The sequence below is a fragment of the Falco punctatus genome (genome assembly GCF_963210335.1).
Source record: "Falco punctatus genome assembly, chromosome: 7".
In the NCBI taxonomy this organism is placed as follows: domain Eukaryota; kingdom Metazoa; phylum Chordata; class Aves; order Falconiformes; family Falconidae; genus Falco; species Falco punctatus.
The window spans coordinates 1,586,782-1,607,700 of record NC_137587.1 but is presented as its reverse complement, the minus strand read 5'-3'; the positions used below and the strand labels follow the sequence as shown (position 1 = coordinate 1,607,700).

The window sequence follows — 20,919 nt, the reverse complement described above, 5'->3', positions numbered from 1 at the left end:
GAAAAAAAAACAAACAAAACAAAACCCTCAAAACCCAACACACATTTCCTGTAATGATATATAGAGAGAATGGACACAGATACATGTAAGCAATCTAGTCACACACCGATTTACATCCAAAGAAAGCCAGCTTAAAACCTACTCGCATGCAGATGCCACGTCCCTTGCAACCTGGTGCCGTTACTATTAACACAGTCACAGCTTGTTGCCCAGCTTGTTCTCGGATTGCAGACTGGTGGGGACAGTGACCATCACCTCTTCCCCTCCCTATTTCATGTTTTCATCAAGTGTTCGCCAATACCCTAAGAACAAAACCTTCCTTACACTTGATTAAGGTGTTCCCCACCCTGTCTGAAGCATTTGAATGGCAAAACATGCAGCACTTTTTTATGCATTTAAATACATAACTGTGTATAAATTCAGAATTTCAAAAACAAAGAGTTTTCAACAGTCCTGTGCTTCCAAGTCAAATATAGTGATATGCCAAAAAAGTGTTCCAACACTCAGGCGTGGTCTACATTAATTTTGTCATGCATTAGGCTAGTACTATTGGTTGGAGGAGCTTTACTTTTAGTGAATACCAGCCAAAGCAACTATACTAGAAAAAAACTGGTTTTGCCTTGATACCTTATTTTGCTGGGGGATGGGGGGGGTGTTTATACTATACATTTTTTTAAACTAAATTAAGTGGGGTTTTCCCCCTTTGTACACTCTTGTCTATATATACACACCACATTACTGTTACAGCCTTACCTACATGAATCTGATACAGCAGTGCTGACAACAGTGGTGTGCAACTTTCCGCAGGAAGCATCTTTTCTCCGTTAGCCTAAAATAACTCTTGTCTTGGCAGAAAAGTCCTTTTTATTAGTGCACCTCTTTGCTGGTTTTGCCAGCATAGTGGTCCATTAGGGTGTGATCTTTTTCACTCTCCTACGAAAGACTGTTGTATAGCTATGCCAAGAGACTTACTGCACATAAACCAAGCCCACATGGGATGGCCAGAAGGTTTTTTTGATTTTTCCAAGCAAACCCTTTCTAACCTCACGGAACAGCCATCTTAATCTTGGTTCCCTTGTTTATGTATCTGGATTGAATGAGCGTTTTACATACCTGCAACAGGTTAACAAAAAAAACAATACAATTTAAGACACTGGCCTGGTAACAATGCAAGAAAAAGAAAAAGCACCATTTGAAAATAAAAAATAGTTCTTGAAAAAAAAATGCATCTCAAAAACAGACCTTAAGAACAGCCAGACACACGAGGAATTTCCTTCCAAAGACCGACCATCATTATTTCCATTCAACAATGGGTTTACCTGTCATTGTAAAGAAAGGAGCTTTTGTTTGACACTTCTGCATGGGGAATAATCCCTTTTCTCATTTGGATGTCTTCCAATACCCAGTCTAAGCTCACCCAAGCCACCTGTATCAGAAATTAGGATTCATATGGCCAGCTTGAGGTCAGTTTAAGGTTCTTCCACAGATTTGCCACTTGGTTTTGATTTTCAGGCTTTTCTTGACAAGGTACATTCTAATTGCAGAGGGATACATTTTGGGACACTGATTTATTTCTTCAGTCCCTGTGATCTCCATAGTTTCCATCCTGTGGATCGTTTCTCTCTTCTAATTCCATGGCTGGTCTGATTAAAAGCCCATCCCCATTCATTCTGTAGTCTTTTATTGCTTTCTCCCTTCGCAGCTTCTGGATCTCTGCCAGCTGACGCAGCTCCTCTGGCAGCTCTGTGCAAGTGGGCTGATAAGGGAAAATAAGACAAGAAACAGAAAAGAAAAAGTAATACATATGCATACACATACACGTGCTGTACTTTTGTCAGTACCCGGTAAGAGCTCCCCCTGTAATTAGCCAATGGAACACAACAATCGTCTCTCATTAGATCTGTGGGATGTATCAACTACCTGTTTACACACACAATGGGCCGGGGGTGGGGGGGAGAAAGTGAGTGTGTGTGTCTCCCACTTTCATTTTAGCCTACTCAATGGGGAAAACATTACACTTCCATTTATTGTTTACTCCTTTAAGATTAAGTTCTTCAAGATGTCAGTAACACTTCACATATGGGTTTTAGATGTCTCCTGGGAAACTTGCGCTATGAAGCTGTTGTACACCCCACTTCGTGTTTACTTGCAGCAGCCACTGCAAAGGCAGCTTTCCCAGCTTGTCATTTAAAACCATGGTATTCTATCTGACAGGTAAAAAAAGCCCCAACTTATGTGGAAAAAGCCAACATAGTTAACAAATCAACGAAACAGCTGCTCAGGAAGTACGTGAGAGGAGACACACTCCTTGACTTGGCCCTGAGCAGTGCATGGGACGCTGTTCAAAATATTACATTCATGGATCTGCTCCTTAACAAGGACTGCAATGCTCACCAGCTTTGTAGGAACAACACAGAAATCCACAGTTGTGATAAACTGTAGAAAGGGGAATTATGCAAATAAGGAAGCTTCGTTAAAAAGTAGTAATAAACTAGCAAGCAAATTCAATCCTAGCATGTAGCGTGTAGACAACTTCAAGACACCATACAAGCAGCACAGAGGAAACCTTACCTAAGAGCAAAAGATCACAGAACAGAATGAAAGGGAATTGGCAGGACTACGGGTTAGGGGAATGCCGACTATGAAGTAAGCATCCCTCAGGAAAGCTAAGCCACATCCGAGTGAAGAAAATAGTAAGGATGAAGTTACAGAAGAAAACCCACAAAGGGCAGGCCAGAATAATTTTATTAAAATTTAACAAAAAAATATAACAACTAATAAAAAGATTTCTGCACACATCAGAGAAGCACAAAATATCAACACGCTGCAGGGCCAAGCAATGATCAATACAAAAGCAGCATGGTAAAAAACACAACTTCTTTCTTATCTCCTACATTCAGCATGAAAAAACCCGTGGATGTTCCCATACCAAAAACATTCATTACGTACCTGGAATCTGTTTCAAATGGCCCCACAAATACTTAATTACCGGTAATTGAAATACAAACACCAAGGTGGATTTCACCTAAAATTCCTGAACAGTAGAAGACGAAAAAGCCGAATTAGTTAACTATAGTATCTCGCTTAAAACCTGACTTGATACCCGGGGACTGGAAGATGCTAAAGAAGGTCCCGGGAAAGATACAGGAAGCAACATGCTGGCAAGTCAAGTGTAAGTATATACATACTGGTAAAAACACTAAGAACAGAAGAGTGGATATACAGATGTGGTGCTTTTGTAAGGGAAGCTGTGCGTCGCAAAACCTGCATCTAGAAGTTTGCACAGATCCAGAGGAAGGCTAAATGATTCTGACAGGCTTACAGAAAAAAGCAGATAAAGCACTTACTGGAAAACACCCCACCTTCAGTTCTGTTTAACCAGAAGAACCTACATCCAGCTTCCTAACTGCTGCAGTATCCTACAGCAAGAGGTAATCCATGCCCTAAACTATTTAAACTAAATTGCATGAAAATTCAGGTTGTATGTTCATAAAGATTAATATGTATTTGGTGCAGTCCCAGCTCACCTGCCAATTAGGAAAACTACTGGCTGAGGCATTCAATTATATTTAGACAGAGAACAGAGTTCATGCCACCACGTGTCATGAACATGTTATCTGGTATCATATACCGCACTGCACCTGGTCTACTGCTGCTTTACCTTAAGCGCACTGGGAAATGAACTGCTGCACAGGGGTATGCAACTGCCCCGTGGTACCAGTGCATTGCTTGTGTACTGTCAGCACTTAGCCAAGAAAGCACTGCACTTCTAGGAGAACATGTACTTCTTTACACCGATGGGTTCCCAGGCTGTTTTCTTTGAACTTAAGTCCTAAACATCAGAATGCAGCTGCATTTCCAAATCCCTAACTACACAAAATATGAATCTACAAGGAAAGTCAAAAATTCAGCACGTACAGCTCCTTTACTACATCTTTTCTAGTGACTGAGGTGCAGCAGCACAAAAGCCCATTTTACTTGATGTCTGCAACCACAAGAAGCACAATTACTCCTGGCAGACAGTTATGCTGAAAATGCAGGAAACTGCAGAGACTTTCAGGGTGGGAAGTTTGTGTTGAGTTCTCCTCCTCAGCAGTGAGGAAGATTATCAGTTTCTGAAAGATGCTGAAAAGGGAAGCTGAGCGTTTTGATAATGAAGTGCTGGGGATCAGAGGTTACCGTTTTGCATCTGGTTTGTGGGTGAAAAGTCAGTTGCTTAGAAGGGAGTGTCCAGTATTCAGAAGACTCGACTACTGCTTGCAGGTGAAGACACAAGAACCACAGGAAGTGTCAACACACATTTCCAAAAGTGTCAGGATCAATGAGATGCCTTTCTTTTTCTTTCCTTCCCACCCTCTCCCTCCATGCCTGGAGAACACAGGCATCAAGCATAGGGACTCCAGTGTTGCTGTGGCTGGAGACCAGCTCCAAGACGAAGTCAAGCTCATTGCACCCCAGGCTGCTGTTCACCAAGGCGCCAAGGTGGAGCACAAGTGTAAATTGTGACTGGTCTGTGTAAGAAGTAAAATAGTCCAGTAAAAGCACCTTCTAGGTAACTTCCAACTGTAGCTCCACAAAGTGCACAGATGGCATAACACAGACCTTAGTGATGGATAAACTTTACTTCTAAATATCCATGAAAAAGCACTAGAATAAATGTGCGTGTGTCTCTTGATTATTATTTCATTCTGACAATCAGATCTGAAGAAAGGCTTTTTGATTCAGGGAATTAATATAGACCTAGCCAGAAAACCTAGAAGTTGCACAAAGTTCTTTTTTCTTTCTTTTTTTTCTTAAAACAGATTTAGCTGAACTCATCAACTTGCAAAGGATTCCCTTAAAATTGACTTTGTTTACTTACTCAGTGAAGAAACTGAAGTAATAAGCCAGTTTTAACTAAACCAAACTGCATATTTGGACTTCAAATATGTATTGCAAGCAGATTTTAAATAAAGTAGAAGAAACATCAAAAAATGATTCACAGTGAAATGGTGGTGAAAATGGCTACTTTTACTACCCATACTACAAGATTTCTAAAGCAGCTGCAGGAAGTATAATTATCAGATGTGATATTAAATAGATCTTCAAAATGCCATTTGAAATTCTCGGGACCAGATCAATTATTTGGGTAATCTTATGGAATAAATGGATTTACAAAAGGATTGGCTCCAGCAACCTGAGTACCACTTCAAAAAATTTTCTACAAATAGCCCAATGCAAAACTGACTTTGTACTCTTTTCACTCTAATAGACTCTTCTTTTCCCTTGTGTCATGCCTACTTTTGCATGCTACTTCATACTGGAAATTCAGATATCGAGCTAATTTTTTTCCATGAACTATGAACAACCTTCTTTTTTTGGCATCTCTCCCCTAAAAAATAAAAGCTTTTCAGAGTGACCTCTTCTCTTCCATCTGTGAAGCAACTATGACCTCTTGTGGTTATTTCAACTAATCCCTTCCTAAATCCTCAATAATGAGATTTTCTGCTCTGAGCCCTTAAGTAATTCCCAAAGAATTCAAGTCTGTGCTTCAGTGCTTTGTTAAACCAGGGCAAAGAAAAAGACAATTCCTTCCATGAAGACAGACCTGCAGTCTCTTTTCCCCATAAATATTTCAAGACATTTACAACTGCAGAAGTGAGGCAGTAACAGGATTTAATCATGTTAGTTCAGTCTTTTTGTGATGAATGAGGATGTTTGACTATTCACTTTTCATCCAAATGTAATACCAGCAATATCTTGCATAGCTGTTGCAAGCCCTCCTAAGATTACTTCATTGAAAAGACAGAAATAGACCACACCAATACCACTGCTTCTTTGGTTTGCATGGATGGGTTCTTTCTACTAGCACAGGAAGTCAAGCTCCTTAATCAAAAATCTAATTCCCCCTGCCCTGCTTTAAAAATTAACAAGCAATTACAGAAATGTCCACCATACAAGAACCACTCCAAGGTACCGGGGCATGCAATACTACTGGTTCTATGTAACCAAAGATGAAAAGTGTTACTTGACTTGGTTTTGTGCCTGCCCCACCCTGCTAATGAAGGTGAGAATAAATGAGGAAGACAAGATAATGCAGAGATGCTTTACAGAAATAAAAATCTTTGCCCAACAAGAGACACCACTATCCAGAAACAGCCAGTATATGAAAAACATCTCAGCAGTAAAGATGACAGAATAGGAGAAAAACAGAACAAGATTTTGGGACTCAGTTCTCTCACCAAAACAAAGGAACTCTGGCAGCTCCAGGTACCAACACAACTGCCTGCTCCTCTTCATGCTCTCACAAATATGCAACCCCTATCAAGCCCAGAGGTTCTCAGTCTCAGATGAGAGTGAAGAGAAGGCACATGTGCCTGTGCCCATGCCTTAACTGCTGCAGCTCACCATCCCCAGCACTAACTTGAGGTGGATTTGTGCTGATGGACTAACATGAAATGCAGCTAGGTAGATACAGACACCATCACTTCTGCTGCTCATCAAAGGAAACAAGGTACATAATGGCATAAAGTAGGGTGTACAGTTGCAGAAAAGGAAGCTGCTGTGGCTAAGTCCTCCTGAGTTACCCATCAGAGCCTCAGATCAAATCACTAACCAGAGACATAAGCAGACATACCTACCTTTGTGCTCCTAAGGTGATCTCCAGACCCAGACTGATAAGCATTTAAATAACCACGTACTACAGTTGTTAGGTCAGACATCAAGTTATCCATTAGAGATGCGTGGAGCAGCAGAAGGTACATAGCCTTCAGAGCAAGTGCTTTAAGCAGAAAAGCTGGAAAGGGTCTCAGGAACCATATGTCAGCATTCTCCTGTGTATCCCAATGCAAATGAAAGCAGTTATTTACACAGCAAAAATTATAACAAAGCTTTTCATCACATTAATCTGCAACTTGCAACATTATCTCCTGATGCCGATCTCTCTTTTCAGTGCTACTGAATGCTTGCAGCTTCTAAGGCCATCTGCTTGTGGATGTTTGAGAAGAGGGAGTTTGGGAGGATGAATTGCTTCTTTAAAGAAAAATGCCAAACAACCCAAAAACTAACAAATAATTTTTCCAGCATTTAATGTTAGGCTTTCTCTCACCCATCTCTGAAACTAGGTTGGATTCCTAAGAGCAGAGCTGAAGATCTAAAGGGAAAATAACCCTTCCATCAACAGAGCCAGGGAAGCATCTGGGGATAGTAACAACTTCAGTCATCACAACTAGAACCAGAAGCACATGAAAACAAGCCCCACTTAAGCAGCATGACTATGACACCCTGAGCAAAACTGTCACTACAGAGTGGCTTACATTGGTATCCTTACTACATACATATTACAGGAATTTTCCATCTTTTTTCTCTGGACCAATAGGAGGATTTGGTCTGGTAAACTAAGGCAGGCATGCTGCCATTTAGCTTAGATTTGCCATAAAGAATTCTCTAAATTGAAATTTTGAAAGACACTATTAGAATTCCAGAACTTACAGAAAAATAAAGCTGTGTTCAAATTAGAGGTTTCGCTGAGTAGCTATTATAGCAATATCAAGTAACATTTAATCCAGGCTTTTGAGAAAGATTTTAAGACTATGAACAGGCAGTGCAAACCCACTTAAATTTACTCAAGAAGTTACAAGACCAGTACGAAAGGCTACAAAATGCTCTGATAGGAAAGATATTGTTCCTATTCAGTAAAGAAATCCTGCCTATATGGTGAGGTCTCATTACATATCTAGTTCCCATATTTAGTAGCTTCTTCGGAAGTTTTCCTCTCTCAGCCCCAAAAAAGCAAGGTCAGGGGATTAAAAACCCAGCAAAAGCTGCCACACTGGCACTGGCATATTTATATACTGTTTAACTAATTTGATATCCTTCCATGATAAGGGCACCTGAGTAGTGGATGAAGGCAAGGCAGTGGATGTAGTTTTTCTGGATTGTAGTAAGGCTTTTGATACTGTCCCCCACAGCATCTTTCTGGACAAGCTGTCCAGCTGTGAAGTGAGTAGGTTCATGGTGCCCTGGATTAAAAACTGGCTGAAGGGCAGAGCTCAAAGGCTTGTAGTGAATAGAGCTAGATCTGGCTGGCAGCCGGTCACCAGCAGCGCTCCTCAGGGCTCAGTTCTAGGGCCGGTTCTGTTCAATATATTTTATCAACGGTCTGGACGCAGGAGTTGAATGCACCAGCAGCAAGTTTGCTGATGACACCAAACTGGGAGGTGCTGTTGACTCTCGAGTCAAGAAGAGGCCTTGCAGAGGGACCTAGACAGATTGGAGCATCGGGCTACAATTAACAGGATGAAATTTAACAAGTCAAAATGCCGGGTTCTGCACCTAGGATGGAATAACACCAGCCACAAGCACAGACTGGGAGAGGAGCGGCTGACAGCAGCCCTGCGGAGGGGACCTGGGGTGCTGGCTGGCAGCAGGCTCAGCATGAGTCTGCAGCGTGTCCTGGCACCCCGAGGGCAGCCTGCATCCTGGGCTGCATCAAACCCAGCATCGCCAGCCGGTCAGGAGAGGGATCGTCCCGCTGTATTCAGCGGCGGTGCGGCCTCACCTTGGCTCCGGTGACCTGTTCTGGGCCACCCAACTCAAGAAGGATGCAAAGGTCCTTGAATGCATCCAGAGGAGGGCAACGAAGCCGGTAAAAGGGCTGGAAGGCACGTCCTGTGAGGAGCGGCTGCGCACTCTGGGCTTGTCTGGTTTGGAGAGAAGGAGGCTGAGGGACGACCCCACTGCTCTCTGCAGCTTCCTGGGGAGGGGACGTGGAGAGGGAGGTGCTGAGCTCCTCTCCCTGGTACCCAGGGACAGGATGCCTGGGGAGGGATCAAAGCTGCGCCAGGGGAGGTTTAGACTGGCCATGAGGAAGCACTTCTTTACCGAGAGGGTGGTCAGGCCCTGGAACGGGCCTCCTGGAGAGGCGGACGATGCCCCAAGCCCGTCAGCGTTTAGGAGGCATTTGGACAATGCCCTTAATAACATGCTTCAACCTGGTCAGCCCTGAACCGGTCAGGCCCTTGGACTAGATGATCATTTTAGGTCCCTTCCAACTGAAATAGTTTATTCTATTTATCAAGCAAGTCTATTCTATTTATCTCCAAATCTTAGGAGCTCCTGGCCCATGAAGTTCTCCCTTTCTTGTCCCCATCTGAAAGATTAACAAAACCAAGGACAATAGAGAATAATGATTTGGAAAATGCTGCTGAACTGCACAAGCAAGAAAAAAAAATCGCTACTCTCATTTTTTCATTCTCATAAGTGCTGGAAATAAGTTTCCTCTTTCCCTACTTGACTCAGGATTCATTTTAACCAACTTGTTATGTTGGAACTAGGTTTCAGATTTAGTCAAATACATTAAGATATCCAGAACATTTTTAACCCAAGTTATATACATCCTCTATTGTACAAGCTCTGTGGTTTCTTCAAAACCTCAATTTCACATGAGCTATTAGGAAATAGCAGCATAAGCACTAATGCCAACTAAAGCTTACATCTGTCTCCCAAGTCTGTGTTACAAAATGACCTAAACTACAGTAATTTGACCACTGCTTTTTGAAAAACTGACAGAAACATCTCAAGATGGGCAAAGCATAGCTCACAATTGAGTCTTCAGAAGGTGCCCCACTGAATCACTCACCGAAGCCATCTGCTGCCTGCTCTTCATGATGGCATGCCATTTGGAAGGTATCTTCAAGTGCTGCATCAAACACTCCTGTAATGTGCAGACACGGTGTGGAAGGAAGCCACCTGTTGCCACTGAGAACTGCAGAGCATCAGCAACCTGTGATGGAAGGGAGCAATATGCCACAACCAGCGTCTGTTAACCCAAGGCAGGGAACGTGGAGGTTTGACAGTGGGGATGCGTATTAGAAATAAAGTACGCTGCAAACAAATTAATTCTCTTTTTGACTGCATACAGTTGCAAAGTAATCTGAGTCCTTAAAGCTGTTCAGTTACATAAAAGGCTAAATTAATTTTTAAAACTTAACATTATGTAAATTAGTCTAAGGCTCTTTCTAGCCCAGCACTCTTGTCTCTGGACAGCAGGCGGTTAGGAGCAGTTATCAGAAGAGAGTAAACATACAGTGATACTTCCCCAGGATATTTCCGGTTTGGTTTTTATCTAAAACTGAAATAGTGATGCAACATAAGGAAAGCATGATGAAAGAACATGCAAAGTTTTCAAAAATCTTTTGCCTAAAACCTGATTTTGCCAGTGAGCCTTACCGTTGACAGCATACAGAGCCAGAAGGCAAGCAAACAGCCTCCAGCAGCAACTACATGGCATGGTGTTTGCTTGTTTCTCATCCTGGTTTCGTCACTTTACAGAAAGAGTAGGAACAACCTTGACTCTTATCCCTAACCAGGGAACACAAAGATGAGTGGGATTATTGCAACAGGTGCCAAAAGAAGACAATGGAAAAGGGAAGCCTGGAAGAGAGTCCACTCACCAGGGGAACAGAGAGGAAAAAATAAAAAGCCTGCATCCACATTCAAAATCTGAGAGTGAACTATCTGTCATTGGAACAATCCACCCCGGGGGTGTGCCCCCTGCCCCACCCTTTTCTGCTTAAGCAATAGCCACCAGTGGTGGTCACAACGGCTGTGTCTGGCTTAAGCTGGAATTTGGGGAGACAGATAACAACACAATACTTAAGGGTCACAAATCTTGCTCAACAGTTGAGGGCTAGCTGAACACGTGCCAATCTAAAATACGGCCAATATGCAAACAAGACTACAAGTCAATGATCTTACTTCATAGATAATGGACAGCTCAGGGTCTGCTGAGCTCTTCTACATGGCAGCAAGCTGCACAACAGGATCTCCCTTTGAGTAGGGACACCTCTCAAGGTTACTCCTCGAGGCTGAGAGATTCCTTGCCACAACAGATTCTCAGTAAGCGATTAGTAGTAGCATGCTAAACTTTGAACTTTCCCTCTCAGTAGCTGTATGCAGATGAAGAGGAACCTCTAGAAAGACCTTCTCGAGCGGTTACTTTTACTCAAAGTCAAAACAAAGATGATGTTCAAATTTCTGGAAATATATTCCATTCTTCTAGATGGTTAGAGAGAGGGTTTCTAATAAAAAAAATAATCAATGCTTTCCAAATAAGGAGAGAAAAAGACTTAAATATTTAAACAAAAATGAAAGCATCCTTGTGCTTAATATTCATAAAAGGTTTAATCTGAATGAACAAGGTTATAGAATAAACTTGCCCACCACAAAAACATTATTTTAGCTTACACTGTGAAAATCTTTGTCCAAAGTCACTCCATGCTAATGGTTTGGATTCAAAGGCAGAAAAACTACAATATGGTAAAAAGTAGTGTTTCTGCATTGATCTGTGGAAGCAGACTGCAACAGGGACTTGTTCACTTGTACATTTTATGATTAAACCTTGCATGGACCTCTGTCTCACAGAAAGTCTCAAGCTGTCAAATTTTCTTTACTCTTGCAGCACACACCTCTAGGAAAAATGCTATTATTTCTTTTGGTAGTACACAGATATACAAGCAACAACATTTTACAATAGCCAGGGATTTCACAGAGTGAGAACGCCCTAGCCTCATGATGCAGCATAGAAGCGTCCCAGAAGGCAACGTTAGGGAGGTAAGCACTGACAACAGCCAGTTTGCCTGCTCACTATCCAGCTTTTTAGGCTGCTGTAGCCCAACAGGGCCACACACATACCCCCAAGGCAGCCAAATGTGAAGCAGCAATATTAGATTTCCACAAACAGTATCATTAAAAGTTACTTCAACAGGTGATGCTTAAGTGCTATAAGAACATCAATGGGGAAGACAGTGAACATCAGAAACCTTTCACTGCCATCCTCTGCATGTTGTGTTAATTATATTAGGTTACTTATTGCAAGGAATAAACAGTTGCAGCAGCTGACCAAAACTGGGGATAAATAACACTTTTCAAATTATGCAAGCAGGATCCCATCTAAACCAGAGTTCTTCATTCCATTGCTGTGCAAAGTCTCACTTGCACACACAGCCTGTTCCAATTTTAACAACACTGGGAAGCTGGCTCTAAGACGTGCTTCACAAAAAGCAACTATGAGAGTTTGGTCCGAGGTATCTCCCAACTATATTCTCCAGCAGTACAGAGTAAAAGAAAAGACAGCTTAATTCCATAGTATCAGGTACACTGCAGGGTAGCCAAAACCGGACTACTTCACTAGCTTGCTTACATCAGAAGTAGGATTCAGGCCAATGAATCAGAGTAATTGAATTTAAACCTTGAGATCTATCAGTGCAAGAAAAGCATGCACGTCAGCTCATACCAAGACAACAGAACAATGAGTGCAATCCTGCATGCCTCAGACCCTAGAGTGGATAGTTCTGGTTAGTTATTCCCCCTGTATCAGTTATGTGTTCTAGCCAGTACAGCTGGGAGCACTGGTGGGAATTTTCACCCCTATCTTTTTCATGCAGTCGAGACTTAACACTGACTGATATTTGACCTGTAATAGAATAAAATAATTTTTAGGGGCAAAAGGCCAAACTAAGGTCAGCGACAGAGAAACCTTTGCTGTATAAAGCTTACTATGTAGCCCAGACTTGGGCTTTGAAGAGTTAATATAAGCAGTCATATCTATGACATGAAAAGTCAGTATACAGGCAAGGACAAGCCACACATAACTATGCGTAACATATCCATTCCCATTATGAGAGATCATAGCCATTATGTCATTTTCTTCTCTCTTGAAAGGCTCTAATCCTCCTGTTAGTCACACATTAACTACCACAACTACCAGGGCCAGCACCAGCAAAAACAGATTTTGTGGTAACCTGGCCTGTTCTCTCACTTCCACAGCTGTTTTTATTAGCAGGTGCTTCCTAGTGCTGGATACTTGTAGCCTGAATCTGTTTCTACACTTGTGAAAGGGGCAGAAAGAATAACAAAATAAAAAGCATGAGCCGACCTGGCTCCTGTTTAAGCCACAGTAGCCTCAGGTTGTGCCAAGTTTGATCAAGACCAGTTAATATATCTTTAAAAAAAAACACATTAAACTTGCTGCTAATATTAAATATTAACTACCTTTGAAAATGGGTCTACACAAGACTCTAAATAACACTATCAGCCTTGCCTGCTGGTTCTTTCTAACTAGAACAAACCCATTACATTTACATGGTTCAACAACAGTCACATTCTAGTAATGTTAAACCTCCCCTGAGAGAATGCCCTGAACAAGGCTGAAGTTTCTCTTGTTGAAACTTTTGTTCCCGACCAGAACATTTGAAAGGTACCTGTGTGTCAAAGACATTGAAGAGAAGGACAGCATACTGGTGGAAGAGGCAGTCTGAGATCCCGCGGCAGTCATGCATGACCTGAAGCAAGAAAGAGCCGTCAGACAAACTGGTGTCCAGCTGCAACTTTTCTGGTGCAGCTTGATCATTATACGTGTATATGACCTCTGCCACCACAAATGCCCTCACACCCCCTGTACCCTTACCTTCAGGATGTTTTTGTCTTCCAGCACCATTTGTAATCCATTTTTGAAAGCCTGAGGTCCCAGAAGGAAGATATCAAACAGAAAAATATGGCTCTTTGTTCCTATCTACAACAAACTCATTTGCAAAGAAAATGAGTGAGGGACAGAAGAACAAAGGATTTGAAAGTAGGAGAGAGCGCCCTGTTGCCCACAAGCCATAAACTCCTATCTACAGGCTTATTCTGGGGAGAGTAGGTTTAGTTTCCTTAATGCTAATTCACTAAACAAGTCTTGTTTGTTCCAGAGATGCTTGGAGACTCACAGTAATTAGGAAGAACAACGCAGCAGTCTACTATACACAGTTAAATACAGCATTTTGAGACATATCAAGAGCAAACCCTATGCACAGTACTTAAAATAAATTCCTACACCAATCACGGTGACGTTTTCAAAGAACCACTTCCAACAAAACTCTTGTGCCCGTGACATTCCTTTCGTTGTCAAAGACCACTACCAAGGAAATAAAGGACATAATTTTCCATTCTAGCATTTCAAACAGGATATGAAATTTAGGTTTTGCCTATGTTCAAATTCATAATGGTTTAACAAAAGCTGTTATTTGAAAGCAATTTAGCCATAGCAAAGCAAGCATTTTGCAGACACTTACTTCTGCTGAAATGAGTTAAATTTGAAGCATGAACTCCCACACAAGTTTTTACTTTGGATAAACACACTTACTTTTAGATCCATTTAAAAATAAACTAAGATGGTTTTGAGCTAACAGATGAAGCTATTTTCCTTTCTGTCCCTTCCTTTTCAGATGTTGACAATATCACAGCTAATTAAGATACTGTATCATCTTTAGATGGATTTTACTCCTTCAGTTATATTTGTGTTGTGATTAGATTTGTAGTTTTTCAACAGGTAACAGCTGTACTAGTGTAATACCTCTACCTGTATACAAGTATATAAAGATGGCAAACCAAGTATGTTACATTGCTATATACAAACATATGTATTACATACAAGTTTAGTAATTATTATATTGCCTTATAATGGCATAATTCTTTCTGTAACAGGTCTTTTATTAAATATCTGATCTGTCTTGAAGAACATTATAACCCTTACCAAAGCAGTTACTTAAGTCTTAAACACTGGCTAATCCCTGAATGTTTCTCAGTTATGCCTCTATTTAGTGGCACATTTTGGGAAACATCTGCCTCTTACCTCAAGCCATGAGAGTTTTCCATGACGACACAAATTAACACCTTCTCCTGCTACACTGACAATGCACTGCTGTTTCAGGTGCAGCACCTAATGAAGAAAACAGGGGTAAAACAAATAATGCCAGAGAATAATAGGCAGAGGGCCAAATAGTAAACTGTGATTTTTCTGGTCATGTTCCATATTTAAAAAGGTAAATACAGATCAAACCCACAACGAATCTCAGATATATAGTGATCCACGAGAACCAGACAGAGCATCAGTCCAGATGCAGATAGACAGCTGGAAATAACACAACTAGAAACATGAATGATAGGTTTAGCAGAGATTATGGGTAACTAAAGAATATAGACTCCCATGATCTCCTCCCAAGAAATTCTCCTAAGTAGGTTTTAGGAACTTCCTTAAGGTCACATAAAGAAGGTATTCCTTTCAGATAAAAAGAAAACTCATTTCCTAAGGTATAAAAGAAAAACCTGCTACTCTCACAGGCACAAGAAGTTTTCAGACAATTAAGATAAAGCAACCTGTAGCGCACATGTAACAGAAGAGTAGAAGGCATAAACAAACAAAAAAGTCAGCTTCTTTTTAAAGCAACAGTTAGATTCCTGCGTAAACAGGGAAATCTCTTCCTGGGGAAGAGCTTTTTCCTCTGTATGCACAATAGATTTACCATACTATCTCAACTGATGTTATTGGAAGACAAAACGGCATGGAGGACCTACAGTATTACTTGTCTAATTCAGGATTTTAAAAATGCTACAAAATTTAATAATAAATCTGTCATTGGCTCTGAGTTCTGAAACAAAGACATTTTACCAAGTCCACTTACGCTATTATACATGATTTAAGAGAAAAAGGTACAGGCATGTCTGGAGTTCCAAATACCTACAAAAACAACACAATCAATTCCCTCTCCAAATGCCAACAGATTCTTGTGTTGTTCCCTTCTTAAACAAAATAATGGCACACTAGACAGTAATACTGACCCTTCACCTCCGTTACTGGTGATGCAGAGTCTGAAAATAGCAACCAACACACACTGATGCAGATTCACACCCACCCACTGCAAACTCATGTGCACTGCACTCTTTCCCTGCATATATGCACTATTTAAATATACTTTGATGCCACAGAGATACCATTTCTACTTGACTTAAAGAAGCCAGTTACTACCTATTACTCAAATTTCACTGCAGTCTGGAAAAGTGATTTCCAGTGTAAGATGTCATGAAGCCTGTGCTCACAATCTTCCCACCTAATGGATCTACTGACTATTAGAATGGAACAGGCTTAGAAGCCATACATGCTGCTTAAGAACATTAATTAGTACTTACTGCTGGCTCAAATTTCTGCTGGAAACAATCAACAACTGTGTACTCCACATTCTCTTCATCCTTCTTCTCTAAAAGGAAGGAAAACCCCCAAGCATTAGATGCTTCCTCCACTTAACTAAACTTTGCACAAGGGTATGTATTTTATTGTGTGATCACTCTACTTTTCTGGTTTAACTGTTCAGTTCTTCCCACTGTACTTCCTGAGCACACCCAAATGGATTAGTGAACTCTCTAATTCAGTACAAGATTCAGTCTAGAGCATGACCTGAAATTCTGGTTTTGGACAGAACAACTGGCTGTTTAAAAGTGAGTTGCAGCATTACTTGTTGTTATGATGCGTAAAGGAAATAAAGTTTTCAGTTTAAAAAATTACATGCATTAAAAAAAAAGCGCTCTAATTTCCAGGCCTGTACAGGGAGGGAAAAAGATTGTAACTAAGACAAAACTAACAGACAGTGGCACCACAGAACATGGATACCTAAGTGATCAAGGGGGCAAAGAGAATTTAAGTCAGATTTGCATATTTTTTAACACCTGCTTATCAATGTCTAATGAACAGGTAAAGAAGGGTTCTCTTAAAGATTCTCCCTTCTCTTTAGGTAACGTGCAAATATTAACAATATGCGTCCATGACAACACAAAGACAATCTTCTAAACTCTAAAACACTAGTCAATTGAAAGGCCGCAAGAAAAAAATGTTAAAGGCTCTCCCTGATGACATAAACACGTGCTCATTTTCTCCCCCGCTACTCAGATAAACACTGCTACTTTCCTTCTAGCCTATATGTGCCTTGCACTCCTGTCACGGTTCTATGAGAACAGAATGAGCTAATCACATTTTGGATCTGTACCTGTACATATGTATACAGCAGGAACCACAACCAAATCCATGCAAGCATGTGACAACCAGCACTGACCCAGAGAGCAAGAGTCTTACTGAACTTTGAAATGACATACATTTCAGGAACAAGTACAAAATTAAAACAACCACTGTAGGGGAATGCTCTCTGCTTGAAGCACTTTGATATACAAATATCCCAGGGGTGGGTGCCCAAAGGACGGGGCCAGGCTCTTCCCAGCGGTGCCCAGCGACGGGACAAGGGGCACCGGGCACAAACCGCCGGTTCCCTCTGAGCAGGAGGGAGAACGTGTGTCCCTGGCGGGTGGCGGGGCGCTGGGCCGGGCTGCCCAGAGCGGCTGGGGAGGCTCCTTCTGTGGGGCCATGGTGCAGCCTGTGGGGAGAGCCTGTGGGAGCAGGTGATTGGACTAGGTGATCTCCAGGGGTCTCTTCCCACCCCAACCAGTCTGGGATTCTGCGATTTCTCCAAAAGATCAGTTGTGCTGCTCAGCCAATTTTACAGTTGATGAGAGCTACAAGAAAAGAATTCTGGAAAGCAGATATATTTCCTTCTGATACTTGCAAATATATCTGTAGGCAAAGAGCATGTCCACCTGTGGGTGACGAGCTCTGTACCTATCTCTCTATAACCACTGTTCTTTCAGAATATATCCTGTTCTGATACCGGCAAACCAAGAGATCACAGCGTTTGGGAAAGATGCTGTCCGACAAAGACAATCTAACTACATTGCTTAAGTAATATCCACATTACCTGAGAGGGAGTATTTTAAGCTATCTGAGGCTCTGAGCTGGCTGCCTAGGGGAACATGAGAAGAACTCCATGGGCCACAATCTGCTAGTCCTGCATCTGCTTGTTTGTTCCCTTCAACAGCTGAAGTGCACCTGCACAAGCAAGGCAAACCATACATCGGCACAGAAGTCAAAACATTCCACATTCCACCAGCATGGATGTTTTAATAAAGAAAATTATTTCATCCAATGCCATCTACCTGTGTCCAAACAATGAACATGAAGCTTATTTTGCACAAAGGAGCCTTTATTTCAGATAAAATGTCACATTTATTCTGAAAGTAAAAGGTGAAAGCAGAACTTGAACAGATGTTCACTGCAAAGAACAAGAGTTTCAAGGAAAGAAAGAGTTCAAAAGTATGAAGAACACAGTACCTGACCTGAGCCCAAGAGCCACACAGTTTAGATACCTGTAAGTCTTTACACTGAATCAGTATTTGATCCATTAGTTACTGTGATTGGAGGGAAATTTTACAAGTTCACCAATATGTAAACCAGTTATATCTGTGGAATCTTTACTGTAATCACCTGGAAGCATCTCAGGACCAAAAAAACCAGTTAGTTAAAATTCACCTGACTGAAAGACGTCTCATATAAGATGCTTAATTTCTACGAGAGGACAGTCTGAGGTCAAGAATACTTCACTGGGAAATATGACTTATTAGTATAAATTTCCTTATATTGATATAAAATCATCCCAATAGGATTATAGAGCTTCAATCATGTATATCTCAACAGAATAAAACATAAAAACTCCTTTCTGATCAGCCTTTAGATGTAGCTAAGAACCTAAAATTGTATATTTAGCGGATTAACACAGGAATCTGCTACCAAGCTAAGCATATTCCAGTATGTGTGAGTGAGCTTAACAGGGAGAAAGAAAATGAAAGAGCAGCAAGACGACTGCTGCTAAACACCATTCTATGTGCTTTTTAACTTTTTAAGGACTATTCAATAGACAACATTTCATTCCTACTTCTCTTAAGAGGAAGAATAAACTATTCAAACGTGGTCTTGTAAGAAGACTCAAAGCAAACCCATCTAGGAGCATGGGTCTGCAGGAGTTTGAAACATATTTTTACCAGATTCCCAGTGTCACATTTATATATGTTTTGAGAGCATCTGTATAAACCTAACCTTCCCTGTGCAGCTGTCCTGGAACTGTTTCTCCACAGAAGAAATGCTCATGGGAAATCCTCCATGAAACCACAAGCCCACAAGGAAACAAACCAAACCAAACGCTTCTACCTAGGAACACTAGTGGGAAGAAAATAAAAAAGGAAAAAGCAAGAGAAATTGTAAGCGATAGCGTGGGAGAACCTTTTACACAGGGGAGGTCTTCCACTCGCCACCTTGTTCACCTCTTTAGAGCAGAGAAATACAGACGCAGCACAGTTGAGTCTGAACGTCAGTATTATACTAAACGTAAGCGGTGGCTCCCCTAGCGAGTGCATCCCACCCCTTATCCTACCGTGAAAGGAAGGAAACATTTCAACATACTTGTAGAGCATTACTGTTCCCTTCCCTGAATCTGGTTCATCCAGCAGTTCCACTGCAATAGAAACAAACAATTTAACCTCTAGTGCCAACAAGCAACTTTTTGACACTTGTTATCTGCTAAAAAAAGAACCATAACCAGTACTAACCACCATAGGACATGGCCATAAATGCAAAAAAAAAGAAACTGAACTCAAAGTATGGTTTAAATAATTTTAAATTCGCTCTGATGTACAAATCTACATAAATTAACTTACATTGGTAGCCTAGATAAGGTGTACTTCACAACTCTAGCACTTAAAGAAGACTAATGGCCAAGCACCCCACCAAAACCAAAGTCAGTATCAAACTACAACAGATTACTTTACAGACTATTACATACACAATCAAGCAGGTACAAGGAAAAAGGCAGAACAGAGTCAGTTAATCACTTGGCAGGTCTAATTACTGCCTTTAGCTATTTCTCCCTCAGCACTTTGCTCCTTGTCCCCAAAGCAAAGCAGATGCCAACAGAAACACACAGGACCTTTAAACACTAGGAAGACTTTTCTTAAATAATCCCATATTCTTATCACTAGTGAATCATGGAAAGAGGCTCAGATAAACAGCCCGCTTAATAGAGGCGCTTTTGCCCCTATGAGTAAAAGCAAACCAAAGTTAACTATCTGAGCAATTTAACTTCCCAGCAGAGTCCATTAGTGAAAGTCTTGCACGTACAGGAACACCACAATGAATGCAACTTGCCTTCAGGATGTGAACAGAGGGCACACTTTCCTCAGTGTATTACCTTTGGAATTACTTTCATTAGTTGCCTCACTGGACTTTATTCATTACTTAAATAATAAACTTTAATGCAGTACAGTCACAAGACCATCACAAAGTGTGGAATTATTATTTTTTCACTAATAGATACTTGGGGAACCCAAGTTGTGTGATTTATATGACATTCTATTTCCTACTGATTTTAAGTAGTAAGATGTGCAGCTGGAGAATTCAACAGTGACCAAAACATGGATTTAAAATGCTGAGTGAAGTGAAGGCACGACCCCTGTGCCCCAGAACGCAGTCAGGAAAGCCTCACCATTGACTATTTCATGGCCAAAAAACATCTTTACTCCTGGAGTGCTTCTGCCAGTTTCCACGTTCTTCACTGAAATGCGGGAGGGGAAAAAATACAGACATAGGTCAAGGTGCACGGTTGTGAGCAACAGCTTGTTACTCGCAGGCGCCGCCAGCCCGCAGGAGCGCGGTGGCGGCTGTCCCAAGGGAAGGGCCTTTCCAGGAGGTGGCTGCGCAGCCGCAGCCGAGGCCAGGCGGGTGCTGCTAACTCGTGCTTTTAAGGGCCACGTTACTCGCCCTACTGTCGGCTCCCGGGAAGCCCCCAGGGGCGCCCCGTGCCCACCTCGGCGTATCCGCCGCCGCCGCCCCCCCTCCCGGACACGGCGCCCCTCAGCCCGCCCGCTCCCCCTCACAGGCTGAGGCGCCGGCGGCCCCGACCTGTCCGCAGGAGGAGGCTCCGGTCGGGGTTCACACACTGCAGCACCCCCTGGAAGACGCCGCATTTTAAGGTGACTCTAAGGGGTCTCCCCAGCAGGGCACGCAGGCGCTCGCCGCTGAGGGACATGGCGCGGGGCGAGGGTCCCACCGCACACCGAAACCCCCCTCCACACCGCGGGGGGGAGGGACCACCGGCGCCCGCGGCCAATCACGGAGGGGAAGCGCCCGGCGGGGCGCGGCGGCCTGTAACGGCCGCTCGGGCGGGCGCCTGCGCTGTGGCGGGGAGCGGG

The 20,919-nt window shown here is 42.1% G+C and overlaps 1 protein-coding gene across 3 annotated transcripts; it reads right to left on the bottom strand.

Moving 5' to 3' along the window:
• Nucleotides 1-483: 483 nt before the first annotated feature.
• Nucleotides 484-20,824, bottom strand: EXD1 (exonuclease 3'-5' domain containing 1). Of its 3 annotated transcripts, none has more exons than XM_080394826.1 (10): nt 20,214-20,824; nt 19,136-19,187; nt 17,598-17,728; nt 15,988-16,055; nt 14,654-14,740; nt 13,448-13,552; nt 13,242-13,322; nt 9,620-9,763; nt 6,617-6,812; nt 484-1,756 (listed from the first exon to the last, which is right to left on the bottom strand). In XM_080394826.1, exons 1-10 carry the CDS (start codon nt 20,692-20,694, stop codon nt 1,569-1,571), a joined length of 1,533 nt encoding a protein of 510 aa, XP_080250952.1. In that variant the 5' UTR covers nt 20,695-20,824; the 3' UTR covers nt 484-1,568. The 3 variants fall into 3 exon arrangements, with proteins under 3 accessions (XP_080250952.1, XP_080250953.1, XP_080250954.1); XM_080394827.1 differs by having other exon boundaries at nt 6,621-6,812; XM_080394828.1 differs by having other exon boundaries at nt 13,448-13,498.
• Nucleotides 20,825-20,919: the final 95 nt, after the last annotated feature.